General features: G+C 36.0%; 1 protein-coding gene across 1 annotated transcript in view; it reads left to right on the top strand.

Annotated features, from left to right (window-relative positions):
- Positions 1-14,837, top strand: part of LOC127852739 (small subunit processome component 20 homolog) — a 98,272-nt gene that overhangs the window by 60,533 nt on the left and 22,902 nt on the right. Inside the window, exons 33-41 of the mRNA XM_052386693.1 lie at positions 385-540; positions 3,101-3,256; positions 6,778-6,915; positions 7,475-7,746; positions 8,512-8,627; positions 11,201-11,415; positions 11,800-12,195; positions 14,195-14,362; positions 14,609-14,775. Coding sequence (XP_052242653.1) covers positions 385-540; positions 3,101-3,256; positions 6,778-6,915; positions 7,475-7,746; positions 8,512-8,627; positions 11,201-11,415; positions 11,800-12,195; positions 14,195-14,362; positions 14,609-14,775 — 1,784 coding nt within the window. The remainder of the gene's footprint in view (positions 1-384; positions 541-3,100; positions 3,257-6,777; positions 6,916-7,474; positions 7,747-8,511; positions 8,628-11,200; positions 11,416-11,799; positions 12,196-14,194; positions 14,363-14,608; positions 14,776-14,837) is intronic.

Genomic DNA, 14,837 nt, shown 5'->3' with positions numbered 1-14,837 from the left:
AGCTATCTGTTGTAAACGTAAGGATTCCTGTGAAACATTTCGTATTAAAGATTGTTACAAGATCCATAAGTCGTAACAATTAACAGATGAATTTTGTTCAGCAGCTGTAATAATAGTCAGACATAAAGCAAACTATTTCAAGACTTGTATTGAGCCTAAGATGACAAGAACAAATAACTATTTCCATGCATTTTAATTAAATTAATTCTCTGGAATTTCAAAATACTAAAATAATGGCCCTAGAATTTCAAAAGTAATAAATGAATTATAACCCTACATTTAATTTTTTTTTTATTTTAAGCCCTAACATGTCAAAGTGATCGAATCATTGCCCTATTATTATTTGCCCTATAATATCAAACTAACTTCCCCTATTGCACACAGATCAATTCCTGGGACATGACTAAGACAGAGGAACCAGACTACATGCAACGACTTGAAGGGTACCGGTCAGCGTCCAGTCTGGTCAAGGGAATGGTCACCATGGATATAAACATCTGTCTCACCCTCCTACATAACTGCTGCTTCTTTATAACTACAGTATGTGGATTTGTTATGTGTATTATTTGCAAAAAAAGCCTCAAGTTAACCTATTTTAGTTTATTTCATTTTAAGTTTTTTCATTCTTGCTAAAGTTGCAGTCATATTTTCCTTCTATAAGCGGTGCAAGAATGCTTCATTTTGTAGCAGGTATTGATTGCATTGTTGCTAGGAATGATTGAATGGTTGCTAGGTATTGATTGTATTGTTGCTGGGAATGATTGAATTGTAGCTAGGAATGATTGAATTGTTGCTAGGTATGATTGAATTGATGCTGAGGTGCTTGAGTTAGTTCAAACCTATTTATTGTCCCCTACCGGTTTCACCGGAGGGGACTTATGGTTTGCGCTTTGTCCACTGGTCAGTCCGTCAGTCAGGTTTTTCTGGATCCTGCGATAACTTTTAAAGTTTTTAATATTTTTGCATGAAACTTTCATGACAATTTGCCATGTCATTATACCCCGATTACCATTGGTAATGGGGGCTATATAGGAGTCACTTTGTCGGTCTGTCAGTCTGTCTGTCTGTCCCAAAATTTCATCCGATCTTCAACAAACTTGGTCAAAAGTTGTATCTAGGTCAATTTTAAATATGGGTCCTGCCGTGTCAAAAACTAGGTCACCGGGTCACTTAGTGTGTTTTAAACCGAAAGTTTGTCCGGACCATAACTATGTCATTTGTTGTTAGATTTTAAAATAACTTGGTACATTTGTTCACCATCATGGGACGGTGTGTCATGTGAAAAAAGTACGTCAACATCTCAAAGGTCAAGGTCACACTTGGAGTTCAAAGGTCAAATGCATGTCCGGGCCATAACTTTATCATTTATTGTTAGATTTAAAAATCATTTGGCAAATTTGTTTACCATCATTGGACGGTGCGTCTCGCAAAAGAATTTCGTCCATATCTCCAAGGTCAAGGTCACGTTTTGAGTTCAAAGAAAGGTCAAATGCATGTCCGGGCCATAACTTAATCATTTATTGTGAGATTTTAAAATCATTTGGAAGATTTGTTCACCATCATTAGACGGTATGTCACGTGAAAGAATTACATTGATATCTCCAAGGTCAAGGTCACACTTTGAGTTCAAAAATCAAATATGGCCATAAATGAGCTTGTCCAGGCAATAACTATGTCATTCATTGTGAGATTTTAAAATTATTTGGCACATTTGGTCAGCATCATTGGACAGTGTGTGGCGCAAAAGAATTACGTTGTTATCTCCGAGGTCAAGGTCAAACTTTGAGTTCAAAGGTCAAAAATGCCCATAAATGAGCTTGTTTGGGCCATAACTATGTCATTCATTGTGAGATTTTATAATCATTTGGCACATGTGTTCACCATTATTGGATGGTGTGTCACGCGAACAAATTACGTTGATATCTCCAAGGTCAAGGTCACACTGTGAGTTCAAAGGTAGAAAATGGCCATAAATGATCTTGTCCGGGCCATAACTATGTCATTCATTGTGAGATTTTAAAATTATTTGGTACATTTGTTCACAATCGATGGACAATGTGTCATGCGAAAGAATAACGTCGATATCTTCAAGGTCAAGGTCACACTTGGAGTTCAAAAGTGAAAAATGGCCATAAATGAGCTTGTCCGGGCCATACCTATGTGTTTCATTGTGAGATTTAAAAATGACTTTGTACATTAATTTTGTTCACAGTCATTGGACAGCGTGTCATGCGAAATAATTCAAGAGTTCAAAGGTCAAAATGGTAAAATAATAATGGCATAATAATTCTTAAAAATCACCATTTAGATTCTCTAGTTTTGTGAAGACAGCTTGCAAAATAGTCTGTGTCAATGCGGCATGTGGGGGTATACGTCACGTCTGTGACAAAGCTCAAGTTTCATTTTGTTCCTACGTCAAAAATTATGGTTGCTATGTCAACAAATAGACTAGAAATACTGCTGAAAATGGTGGTTTTCTGGATCCTGTGATTACTTTAAAAGTTCTTAATATTTTTTCATGAAACTTAAAACATGGATAGATGGCAATATGGACATTATGCACGTCATTTCATTTTGTTCCTACATCAAAAATTCTGGTTGCTATGGCAAAAAAAAAACTGACAAAGGTGGAGCTGGTAGGGGACCATATTGCTTGACAATAGCCTTGTTTAAGCTCATTGCATTGGAAGCCTAAGGCTCATTTGAAATGCCCTTGAGTCTGTTTTTTTTTGGGACTATATCCAGTGCTTGGTGTCTATGGAAGAGATCTAAAGAATGCTTCCACACTTTTGATAGAACCCATGACCTCCCGATAGCTAGGCGGAAACCATATCCAATATGCAACAACGACTTTTATGATACAATGCCTGAATTAAAGCAGGATATACTTCAATTGACGCTGTTGTGCTTGAATTGTGGCAGTGAATGGTTTATTGTCAGAGGGAATGATAAATTTGTTTAAGGAGTACTTAGAGGGAATGATGAAATTGTTTCAGGAGTACTTTAAAATGAAGCACGACTTTTGAAATGACACAGTGTTGCTAGAAATGTCTCTTCATAAGCTACAGAGGTTCTCATGTGATTTCTGTGACTGTGACAGGTTGAGGACATGTCCCTTAGGGACAGCTCCACGCTGTGTGTTGTGAACATGGTGCGGAGGTTCGGAGAAGTGGAATATGACGAGGCCACGTACAACACTGTCATCATCAGGGGACTCATGCACCAGTTGCACTTCGGCCTCAAATGTAAATCACAGGTAATGGTTTACTTCTACATGATTTGTGAATTACAAGTAATATTTGACATTGAACATGACCTTGAGTGTTAATCTCAGGTTTTACTTCGACACTTTGGCCTCAAGTGTAAATCACAGGTAATGTTTTACTTCGACATGATTTGTGAATCACAGGTAATATGTGACATTGAACATGGCCTTAAGTGTTAATTACAGGTAAGATGTAATATTGACATGAGGTGTAAATCATGAGTAACGTGATATTGATCATGGGCCAAAAGTGTTAATCATAGGAAATGTGTGAGATTGGACATCAGTCTGAAATGGAAATCAGAGGTAATGTGTAACATTGAACATTGGTCTAAATGTAAGTCACAGGAAATTTTTGATATAGGACGTATGCTTCAACTCTAAATTACTATTGATGTGTGAAATTGAACTTTTATGTCTGTGTAAATTCACAGCAAATTTATTGACGTTTAGAAAGAAATACAGTTGTTATTCTTTTGAATTCTTTGTTAGCTCACCTGAGCACAATGTGCTGATGGTGAGCTTTTGTGATCCCCTTTTGTCCGTCGTCCATCGTCCATTGTCCATTGTGCGGCGTCAACATTTGCCTTGTTAACACTCTAGAGGCCACATTTATTGTCCAATTTCATGAAATTTGGTAAGAAGATTGGTCTCAATAATATCTTGGATGAGTTCGAAAATGGTTACGTTTGCTTAAAAAACATGTCTGCCAAGGGCATTTTTAGTCCCCTACCTGTTTGACCGGAGGGGACTTATGGTTTGCGCTCTGTGTGTCCGTTAGACAGTCAGTCAGTCAGCCAGTCAGTCAGTCAGTCAGTCAGTCTGTCGCACTTTTCTGGATCCTGCGATAACTTTAAAAGTTCTTAATATTTTTTCATGAAACTTTTAATATGGATAGATGGCAAGAAGGACATTATGCACGTCATTTCATTTTGTTCCTACGTCAAAAATTTTGGTTGCTATGGCAACAATTTTTTTATTTTTTTTATTTCTGACAATGGTGGAGCCGGTAGGGGACTTATACTGTTTGACAATAGTCTTGTTCCTTATATGGCTATATATGGCAATAGTAAAATCTTGTTAACACTCTAGAGGCCACATTTATTATCCGATCTTCATGAAACTTGGTCAGAAGATTTGTCCCAATAATTTCTTGGAGGAGTTTGATTATGGTTTTGTTTGCTTGAAAAACATGGCCACCAGGGGGCGGGGCATTTTTCCTTATATGGTATACACTGTATATGGCTTTAGTAAAACCTTGTTAACACTCTAGAGACCACATTTATTTCCAATCTTCATGAAATGTGGTCAGAAGATCGGTCTCAATGATATCTTGGATGAGTTCGAAAATGGTAATGTTTGCTTGAAAAACATGGCTGCCAAGGGGCGGGGCATTTTCCTTATATGGCTATATATGACTATAGTAAAATCTTGTTAACACTATAGAGGCCACATTTATTGTCAGATCTTCATGAAACATGGTCAAAAGATTTATCCCAATAATATCTTGAATGAGTTAAAAAATGATGCCGGTTGGTTGGAAAACATGGCCATCAGGAGGCGGGCATTTTTCCTTATATGGCTATAGTAAAACCTTGTTAACACTCTAGAGGCCACATTTATTTTGCGATCTTCATGAAACTTGGTCAGAAGATTTGTCCCAATGATATCTTGAATGAGTTCGAAAATGGTTTTTGTTGGATTAAAAACCTGGCCACTAGGGGGCGGGGCATTTTTCCTTATATGGCTAAAAATGGCTTTAGTAAAACCTTGTTTTCACCCTAGAGGCCACATTTATTGTCCAATCTTCATGAAATTAAGTAAAAAGATTGGTCTCAATGATATCTTGGATGAGTGTGAAAATGGTTACGTTTGCTTGTTTTGTCAAGGGGCGGGGCATTTTTCCTTATATGGCTATAGTGAAATCTCCTCAACACTCTAGAGGCCACATGAATTGTCCGATCTTCATGAAACTTGGTAAGAAGAGTCATGCCAATAATATCTTGGACAAGGTCAAAAATGATGTTGGTTGGTTGAATAATATTACCACCTGGGGGCGGAGCATTGCTCCTTATATGGCTATTGTAAAACCTTGTTAACACTCTAGAGGCCACATTTATTGTCCGATCTTCATGAAACATGGTCAAAAGATTTATCCCAATAATATCTTGAATGAGTTCAAAAATGATGCCAGTTTGTTGGAAAACATGGCCACCAGGAGGCGGGCATTTTTCCTTATATGGCTTTAGTAAAACCTTGTTAACACTCTAGAGGCCACATTTGTTTTGCGATCTTCATGAAACTTGGTCAGAAGATTTGTCCTAATGATATCTTGAATGAGTTAGAAAATGGTTTTGGTTGCTTTAAAAACTTGGCCACTAGGGGGCGGGGCATTTTTCCTTATATGGCTATATATGGCTTTAGTAAAACCTTGTTTACACCCTAGAGGCCATATTTATTGTCCAATCTTCATGAAATTAAGTAAGAAGATTGGTCTCAATGATATCTTGGATGAGTGTGAAAATGGTTACGTTTGCTTGTTTTGTCAAGGGGCGGGGCATTTTTCCTTATATGGCTATAGTGAAATCTTCTCAACACTCTAGAGGCCACATGTATTGTCCGATCTTCATGAAACTTGGTAAGTAGGGTCATGCCAATAATATCTTGGACAAGGTCAAAAATGATGTCGGTTGGTTGAATAATATTACCACCTGGGGGCGGAGCATTGCTCCTTATATGGCTATTGTAAAACATTGTTAACACTCTAGAGTCCACATTTATTTTCCGATCTTCATGAAACTTGTTCAGAAGATTTGTCTCAATTATATCTTGGATAAGTTCGAAAATGGTTTCGGTTGCTTTAAAAACTTGGCCACTAGGGGGCGGGGCATTTTTCCTAATATGGCTGTATATTGCTGTAGTAAAACCTTATTAACACTCTAAAGGCCACATTTATTGTCCGATCATCACTGAACTTGGTCACAAGATTTGTACCAATGATATCTTGGATAAGTTCGAAAATGGTTCTGGTTGGTGGAAAAACATGGCCGCCAAGGGGGTGTGGCATTTTTTGTTATATAGCTATAGTAAAACCTTGTTAACACTCTAGAAACCATATTTATTGTCCGATCATCATGAAACTTTGTCAGAAGATTTGTCTCAATGAAATCTTGGACATAATTGAAAATGGTTCCAGTTGCTTGAAAAACATGGTCGGCAGGGGGCGGGGCATTTTTCCTTATATGGCTTCATGAATTTTCTTGAAACTTTGTCAGAATATTTGATTAAATTTTATCTTGGATGTGTATGAAAATAGTTCTGTTTAAAAACATCGCTGCTAGGGTGTTCACTAGTCATGAAGGTTGTAAAGAACATTTTGTTCTAATGACATCTTGGACTGCACAGAACAGGTCAGTTCCTTTGAATCTCTGGTGAGCGACTTTGGGCCTTTCAGGCCCTCTTGTTAATATACTTGATCAAACAACGTTAATTTTAATGTTTTTTTTTTACAGACTGTTTTACATGAATTTGTGACAATTTTGGCCACCTTGGTGGACACCTTTGGAAAGCAGTCAGCGTTTGAGGATCTGAGGCCTCTTAGAGACAAGGATGTCGAGGCTGATTTCTATGAAAATGTCAAACATATTCAGGTAATCTTTGGCTGGAGAATACTAAGTACTATGTTAGTGAATGATAACTATTAATAATACAATACACATGCAAATATATGTCCATTTTGGTGTAACTGTTCAAACATGTTAATTATAAGGTTTGGTATGTTGTTGTTCAAAAAAAGAAAGAATAAAATTAAAAAACTTTTAAGCATTTTGGTTTTCTTATAACAGCATTTGAATATATTTGGCCTAAGTTATAGCCTGTCAACATTAACTTTGCACTAGTGAACTGCATTAGTAGAAATTATATGTTTGGATTTGTTTCCTAAACTTGGATTTGGTTTTGATTGTGCTTTTTATCCCCTGCAATTGGCGGAGGTATATAGTTTTGGCGTTGTCAGTCCGTCTGTCACAAACTTTTTAGTGATGGCCGGAATTTGCTTGTTTTGTATGCGTTTAATAAGGCTATAACAGTATACTTAGTGATGTACAATTTAATCAGTTTTTAGGCTTTTGATTAATTTTTCACACTTCACTTTTATTTCCCTGTAAATCATTTTAAATCAATAATTGATTAAAAAACTTATAATTTCAGGTGTACAAACGATCCAGAGCTGTCCGTAGGCTCATTAAGTACCTGGATACCAACGCAGTGCGTCTGGAGACGGTAAACTATATATTCCTGCCGATTGTCTCGTCCTTCATCATGGACGACTCGTACAAGAAACACGCCACAGTTCAGGAGGCCGGGGTCGACGGCATTGGCGTCATCTGCAAGGTGTTACCATGGAAACACTACATGGGGCAGCTGAGATTCTACCTGAAACAGCTGCCTTTGAAGATGGAGAAACAGAAGCTTCTTGTCCGGTATGGAAGTACACATTGACCAGTACAAATAAATCCATTTACATGTATTGAAGTTGTTTGGTCAAAGAAAAGTTTAAATTTATTGAATAGTGGAGGTTGGTTTGGTACATGTAATACAATCTTAGCATGCTTGGTTTAGTCTTATGGACTTCAGTTAATATTGATCTCTCAAAATGATGCAATTTCTGGAACAATCTTCCTATAGAACCTGTGTATTAACAAAGACAAAAATGATTTTTCAGTAAGGGGTAATATCAAGTCATATGTGCCAGAATTTACAAATCTTCGTTGAGAAGACTTTATGAATGATTTAACATTGTAATATTTTTGACATTAAAAGAATATTAACCTACTTGGGACAGGTAGATACAACTTAAGATAAGATTTTCTTGCTTTGTGAATATTGGCCCTGATCATGTTTAATATTTTCCATAAAACACTTCTATCAGTTAAAGCAACAATGTGTTAGTGTAATATGAATCAAAAAGATGTATTGCTGTTCATCATAAATTTGTTGCATTAAACATTTAAACATTATGATACTGCTGCAGGGATGGACTGTTAAAGAGTTGCTTAGTTATTGTGTGGGTTGGTTGTTTCATTGTTAGGAATGCATAAGTGTAGATGTGCTAGACGCTTTCTCCTTCTCAGTTGATTGATCAACATATGCTTGAGTTAATTCCCTGGAACAAAGCTAACAAAGTAGTGTAGGTTGCGGGGAATAAGTCATGTTAATGGCAAAGCTCAAATTGCTTTTAATTTCAGAGTGATAGTAGCCATTCTAGATAACTTCCATTTTGACCTGAATAAATCTACACTGAATGTGAAGAATACTCCAGTGCCCAAAGTGGAGAGGGAACCAGTAGTGAAACCAGTCTCAGGTGGGTGGTCCTTATAGAGAATACTAGGTTAGCGTTGAATACAGAGAAGTTTATGTTGCGAGGCTTAGAACGCCGGAAGCGCGAGCCTTGGCGAGCGCTTTCGGTGTTCGAGCCGAGCAACATAAACTTCTCTGTATTCAACGCTAATCCTAGTATTCTATTTATCCCATTTGATTTTTTCAACGTGACATTTAACATAAATAGATCTAATAACCTTAACAATAATTTTAATTCAGTCATAAAAGCGCTTAACATCTAACAAATGTAACCATGCGTAGTGATATACATGTATTTGTTCTGGTACGCAAAATAGTCCTTAAAAAATTCACACACAAACTGTAAAACAAGTAAAAATATCACCATATGCCTACATTCAATTTTACGCAGTATGCGAATTTTAACACATTACGACCGCGAAAAGAAGATTTTACTTTACTATAATTCATTTTATTTTCGAAAGAAAATGATCAAAATCCAATATGGCGGCGATTGCTCCTGACAAAATGCTGTCGATGTCAACATACATGTACACCATCGACGACCTAGTTCTGGCTCCCATAACTTTAAATGTCGCTTTTTATGATTTTTGACTGGCGCGACTTTGTACAGGTCTGTCAATACTAAATAAACTGTAAGCTGAAGTTTCTTTAGCTATCGAAGACCTTGACAATTTTGACGAGTAAACAGACAATTGCAGCGACTGACACTTTATTTGACAAAATATACAGGGCAATACGTTTTCCGACTTCGGACGACGAATTTAAGGACGCGCAGAACGTGTTTTTTTATATAATGTTATGGGTATGCCGTGTGTGATCCGATGCATCAATGGCGCCCATGTTAAAATCATTTCCCCGAGTACAGACTACAGGGAACGACAAAAGTACAAACAAAAATCAAAACACGTAAGAACTAGTATCTTACCTTTAATTATCCTTTAAAATCCATCTAATAATCCATTTAACTCAATAATTGACGATTTTGCATCTAGGGTCTTAAATAATTATTTTAGCATAGTTAAATAAAGACCCTTATGCCATTCTATCACTTTATTCAAATGAGTTTATGAACGCGATAAACTTTCTTCTTCGTCACACGCTACGTCATGTACTCTACATTACTGCTGTTCAAATGAACCGGAGCAGTTTATCTAATAATAGCCGTTGGTAAACTCGGTTGCATTTGCAGATTTCTGCATACAAACATAATTATGTTTAAACTTGCACAATGTTTTATTTATCTATGGTAAATGCCCTTATTGTACGAAAAAATAATTTAATATATAAATACACAAAGAATAGAAAACATTCCAGTACACAACAGATAAATGAGTAGAAAATACCCGTGTACAAAATGGGACGTTCCCAATTCCAGTGTGGTGCTATTTTTACCATCTTATACTTTACACAGCTCTATGCCTAACGTGAATTAAATAGGAAAGCAAACATAGCAGATTATTCATGAACTGTGCGATATGTGTATGGCTTGTTGTACATTCTTAATATTTAAGTTAAATGTCAAAAGTATATGCTTTGGTTATAAACAATGCACATTACACGAAATAAGGAAAATGTGATCAATAGACAATTCAGATATGTCGACATACAGTACATGTACAAAACATGTGAAATAAGTCGCGTTTATAATAAATCGTCCAAAAAAATGGGGAAAATGAAGCAATAAGTATGTCATTTTATGACGCCATCAATCAGCTGATTCATTAAACGGATGGCGAAAAATTATGTCATATGACTAGATTTAAAGGTTGAAGGTCGTATAATTTTGAAGCTTAAGTTTTGTCGACTTTGTTTCTTATGAAAAATCATTCAGTGGTAAAGTAAATATAAATAAAAAAATAACAAAACAAAAATCGTGTAATTTTATATTTTATTTCAACATATCTTTTGGTGAATATGTCATATATATATTTTTCTGCAAAATATGCACATTTTCTTCTAATGGGTGACCTTATAATTCGATCAATGAACCAAACAATATCGACCTTATTTTAGCGCATATCGCATGACGTCATTTAAAAAGTAGTCCGTGCACGCGACAGGTATATTCCACAGTGTTGAATACAAGCAAGTATATTCCACAACGTGTTATACCGTCAATGTCGCGGTGAAAATGGGATAAAACACTTTTCCTACTCAGATACATTTTTTGTTCCTTAGAAAATCAAAAGAAATTAAAGACCCTTCTTACTCGCTTTGAGTTTCAAATGCTTAATTTCCAACCCTAAAATACTGGTGAACAGTAAACAGCATAAAACTTGAGAAGACTGCAAGTTGCTCTCAGGCTGTTCTGGTTTTATGCTGCTTGCATTTAGCCATTGCCACTTTGCTTCTGAGTGTGAATAGGTTAACCAATTACTGGAGTTGACTATTTAGGACACAGTCTGAAGTGGTCTATTGACATGAATACCACCAATGTGAGATTGTTGTTGTCTAGCATGGCCATTTCAACCGTTCCATAAGAGTCAGTCGTGTTCAAATTAATCTGAATTATTTTTATATTAAATCACCACATTTTGATATCATTTGATAGCTGTTATGATTTTGTTATAACAGTGGAAACCTTTGACAAAGACAATGACAACGAGAATCCTGCAGCAGATGAAAATGTTGAGACAATCCCTGAGATCAATGAGGCAGTGGAGGAGGAAGGGAGTGCTGAAGAGCTCTCAAAAGGGCGACAACTATGCTCTGCAAAGATGGCCACCAAAATACATGAATCCATTCTGAAGAAAGTCATTCCTCAGCTTCATCATATTCTAGTGCAGAAGGTTGTTACTTGCTATAGGGAGTATGGACTGAAAATATTGTAAGATTCTCAAAACAGCAACATGCAAGAAGTTCTCATAAGTTACATTTTAACAAAACACTGACTTTATTGCATTAAAAACAATGTTTTTGTCGGTTTGTTTAGATGTGTCCTATAAAAAATCCAAATAAACTGTTGACTAATGTCTTTATAAGCAAATGACTGGTGTACATGTATATTATATGCATTAGCATGTAAAAAAATCTCTTGTAATTATTACTTGTTTAATAAAAAACAACATCTTCATTATTATAGCCTTTTACTATAATAAACATTTTGTTAAGCTGTTTCGCAATTTAAAAAAACAAACAAAATCACATGATCAACTGTTACTTATCACTTGCAGTCAAAGTCAGATGACGAGCACAAAGTGAACAAGTCCAAATTTCCAGAAGACGAAGAAATCTTGCGTGTTCCCATCGCCCTAGCGATGGTGAAACTCCTCCAAAACTTGCCAAAGGGTGCGCTGGAACGTTTCCTACCCGGAATACTTCTCAAAGTGTGCAATTTTTTGAAGTCTCGCTCACCAGACATTCGTAATACAGCCAGAGAGACACTTGTGAAAATCCAGTCAACCCTTGGACCGCGATTTTTCCCGTTCATTTTGTCAGAACTTCGTGGCTGTTTGACACGAGGCTATCAGAGACACGTTCTGTGCTACACGGTTTTCATGCTTCTCAAGAACATGGAGGAAAGAGTGCGCCCAGGTGATATTGACGTGTGCTTGAAGAGCTTACAACAGGTGGGTGGATACGAGGGTTGTTAATTACATTTGTAGACTCATTCTTTAATTGTACATTTAGTTGATTTTTTATGAAATTTTGAATCAAAGCATGTTTTCTATGCATATTCCTTATATGGCTATAGAGAAACCTTGTGAACACTCTAGAAGTCACAATTTTTGCCCAATCATCATGAAACTTGGTCAAAACATTGGTTTCATTGATATCTCTGACGAGTTCGAAAATGGTTCAGATTGGTGAAAAAACATGGCCGCCAGGGGGCGGGGCAGTTTTCTCTATATGTATATAGGGAAAACATGTGAACACTCTAGAAGTCACGTTTTTGGTGCAATCTTCATGAAATTTGGTCAGAACATGTGTTTTCTAGATATGACGGTTGAGTTTGAAAATGGTCCAGATCGATGGAAAAACATGGCCGCCAGGAGGTGGGGCAGTTTTCTCTATATGTATAGAGTAAAAACATGTGAACAGTCTAGTTGTGATAAGCCATAATGCTTAAGAAAGATAACCTGTACATACTTTCTAATAGTAAACTAATAGTTAACTCCTTTGTATAAACCTGGGACTTCTTTCATAAAATGTGGTGTACATAAAGACAGTAGTTTGCATGCAATTTAATAAACCTATGTCATAAAATAACTGTACATGTACTAATGCACTGTAGAGCCTTATCTTTGATCTTTACTGATAAGCAAAGTTAACCTACTGTGTTTTGGTGTATTTAGCAGACTACTGTGCTGTGAAACTGTTTCCATGGCAACCTTGTTATTTGGCATTTTCTAAATTAGAAAGACTCTTTTGATTAAAATAAATTTTGTAAATTCTTCTTATTTTTTACATTTGAGTCACTGGAGTTTTCCACTCTAGTTAAATTGTGTTCTTTAGATTAAGTTAGACTTATTTTGTTAACTTAATTTTTGAAGCAACTTCTAGACTAAGAGTAACTAATATTTATATCAGTTTTTTTGACAGATTGTGAACTTCTTTTTACATTCATTAAGGTATTTGCTGTATTTGTTCATCGTTAACGATGCATAGATTCTTTAGACTAAAGTTAGTTATTTTCATTAAAGCTGCTTTGGTTTTCACTTATAGATTAATTCTTTGAGTGTATTCAGGCGTATCTGACTAGACGCCATTAGTTTATTGAATTACAACCAGTAAGTGTGTTAGAAATAAGCGTTCTTTAATTAGACTCGATAAGTATTTCCGTATTACATAAGTGCTCACAAAGTTTCATAACTTGTAAGCGTCCCGTGACCGGTTCACTTGCGTAAGCGAACAAGACCGCACTACCACAGTTGTTTATAGTAAAACATTGTGAATACTTTTAGTCACATTTTTAGTTTTATCTGAATGACACTTGCTGATCTTTACAAATGGTGACAATCTTTATGAGCATAATTTTTTTTGCTCATGGTGAACTTTTGTGATCACCTTTTGTCAATTGTCTGTCTTCCGTTGTGCGTCATGAATATTTGCCTTGTTAACACTGTAGAGGCCACATTTATTGTTGGATCTTCATGAAACTTTGTAAGAAGATTTGTCCCAATAATATCTTGGACGAATTCAAAAATGGTTCCAGTCTGTTGAAAAACATTTCTTGCAATATTGTAAAGTTATCTGGTCCATCAATTAAATGAATGTTGGTCATCAAGAAAATGAATAGATTAAAATGAAAGAAGATCAATATTTTTTTTAATGCATTTCTTTTGACAATATAAAGTTAGTGATTGTTTTCAATTATATCTAGATTTGTAGCATCTTGTTTTCAAATATTTGAGATCTATATTATCCTAAAAAATATTTATATTTAAATTTAGTCGTTCATTTTATCTACATTCAACCGATTGCTTAAAAACATTTATTCATTAATACTGGTCTTTTTTCATTTTGGGAATTTTACTGAACTCGCCCATTTATCTGCAGTAATGTTTTTTGCAGGAATTCCTATTGGCTTTGTGCAAAATTTAACTGGCCCAAGTTTTCTGTTGCCAGGTTTTTGATAGCGAGATATTTGGGGAGGTGTCAGATGAGAAGGATGTTCAAGGCATCAAGTCCAAAGTGTTTGAGGCACGAAGCAGTCGCAGTTTCGAGTCTTACGAGTTCATCGCCAAGTACATCAGCACTGGATCCCTCATGAAGCTTATGGAGCCAATGAAAACCGTAAGGATTGTTTTACAAGAGTTTTTACAACAGTTTTATGATTGTTGGGGCGGAAGCTGATTTGCATTCGCCCCAACATTTTGAAAAGAAAAATAATTTTTTAGATACAGATTGAATTTTAAAATTGAATGTTTTTTTAAAAGCAAAGACTTATTTAAATATAAATACCGTTTGACTGGCCTTTTTGACCTTCCTATTAAATTAAAAATAGATGCAGAGACACATGTACGTGCCATGTGTTTTCAGATACTAGACACCACACACAGCCAAAGGTCTGCCAAGAAGGTGCATGACGTGCTGAAGAAAGTCATACATGGTCTCCTTGACAACAAGAACATCACAGTGGAAACACTGCTTGTGCTCGTGCATGGCATCACCACGGAAACAATTCCTTTACTGCAGGACAAGAAAACGTAATGCTGGTGTTATTGTGGAAAAAATGATTTTTGTGTTTGCTTCAAATTATTCTAACATT

This window comes from Dreissena polymorpha, chromosome 12 (assembly GCF_020536995.1).
Source record: "Dreissena polymorpha isolate Duluth1 chromosome 12, UMN_Dpol_1.0, whole genome shotgun sequence".
Classification (NCBI taxonomy): domain Eukaryota; kingdom Metazoa; phylum Mollusca; class Bivalvia; order Myida; family Dreissenidae; genus Dreissena; species Dreissena polymorpha.
The sequence above is the reverse complement of the archived record's forward strand: the minus strand, read 5'-3'. Positions and strand labels throughout refer to the sequence as shown.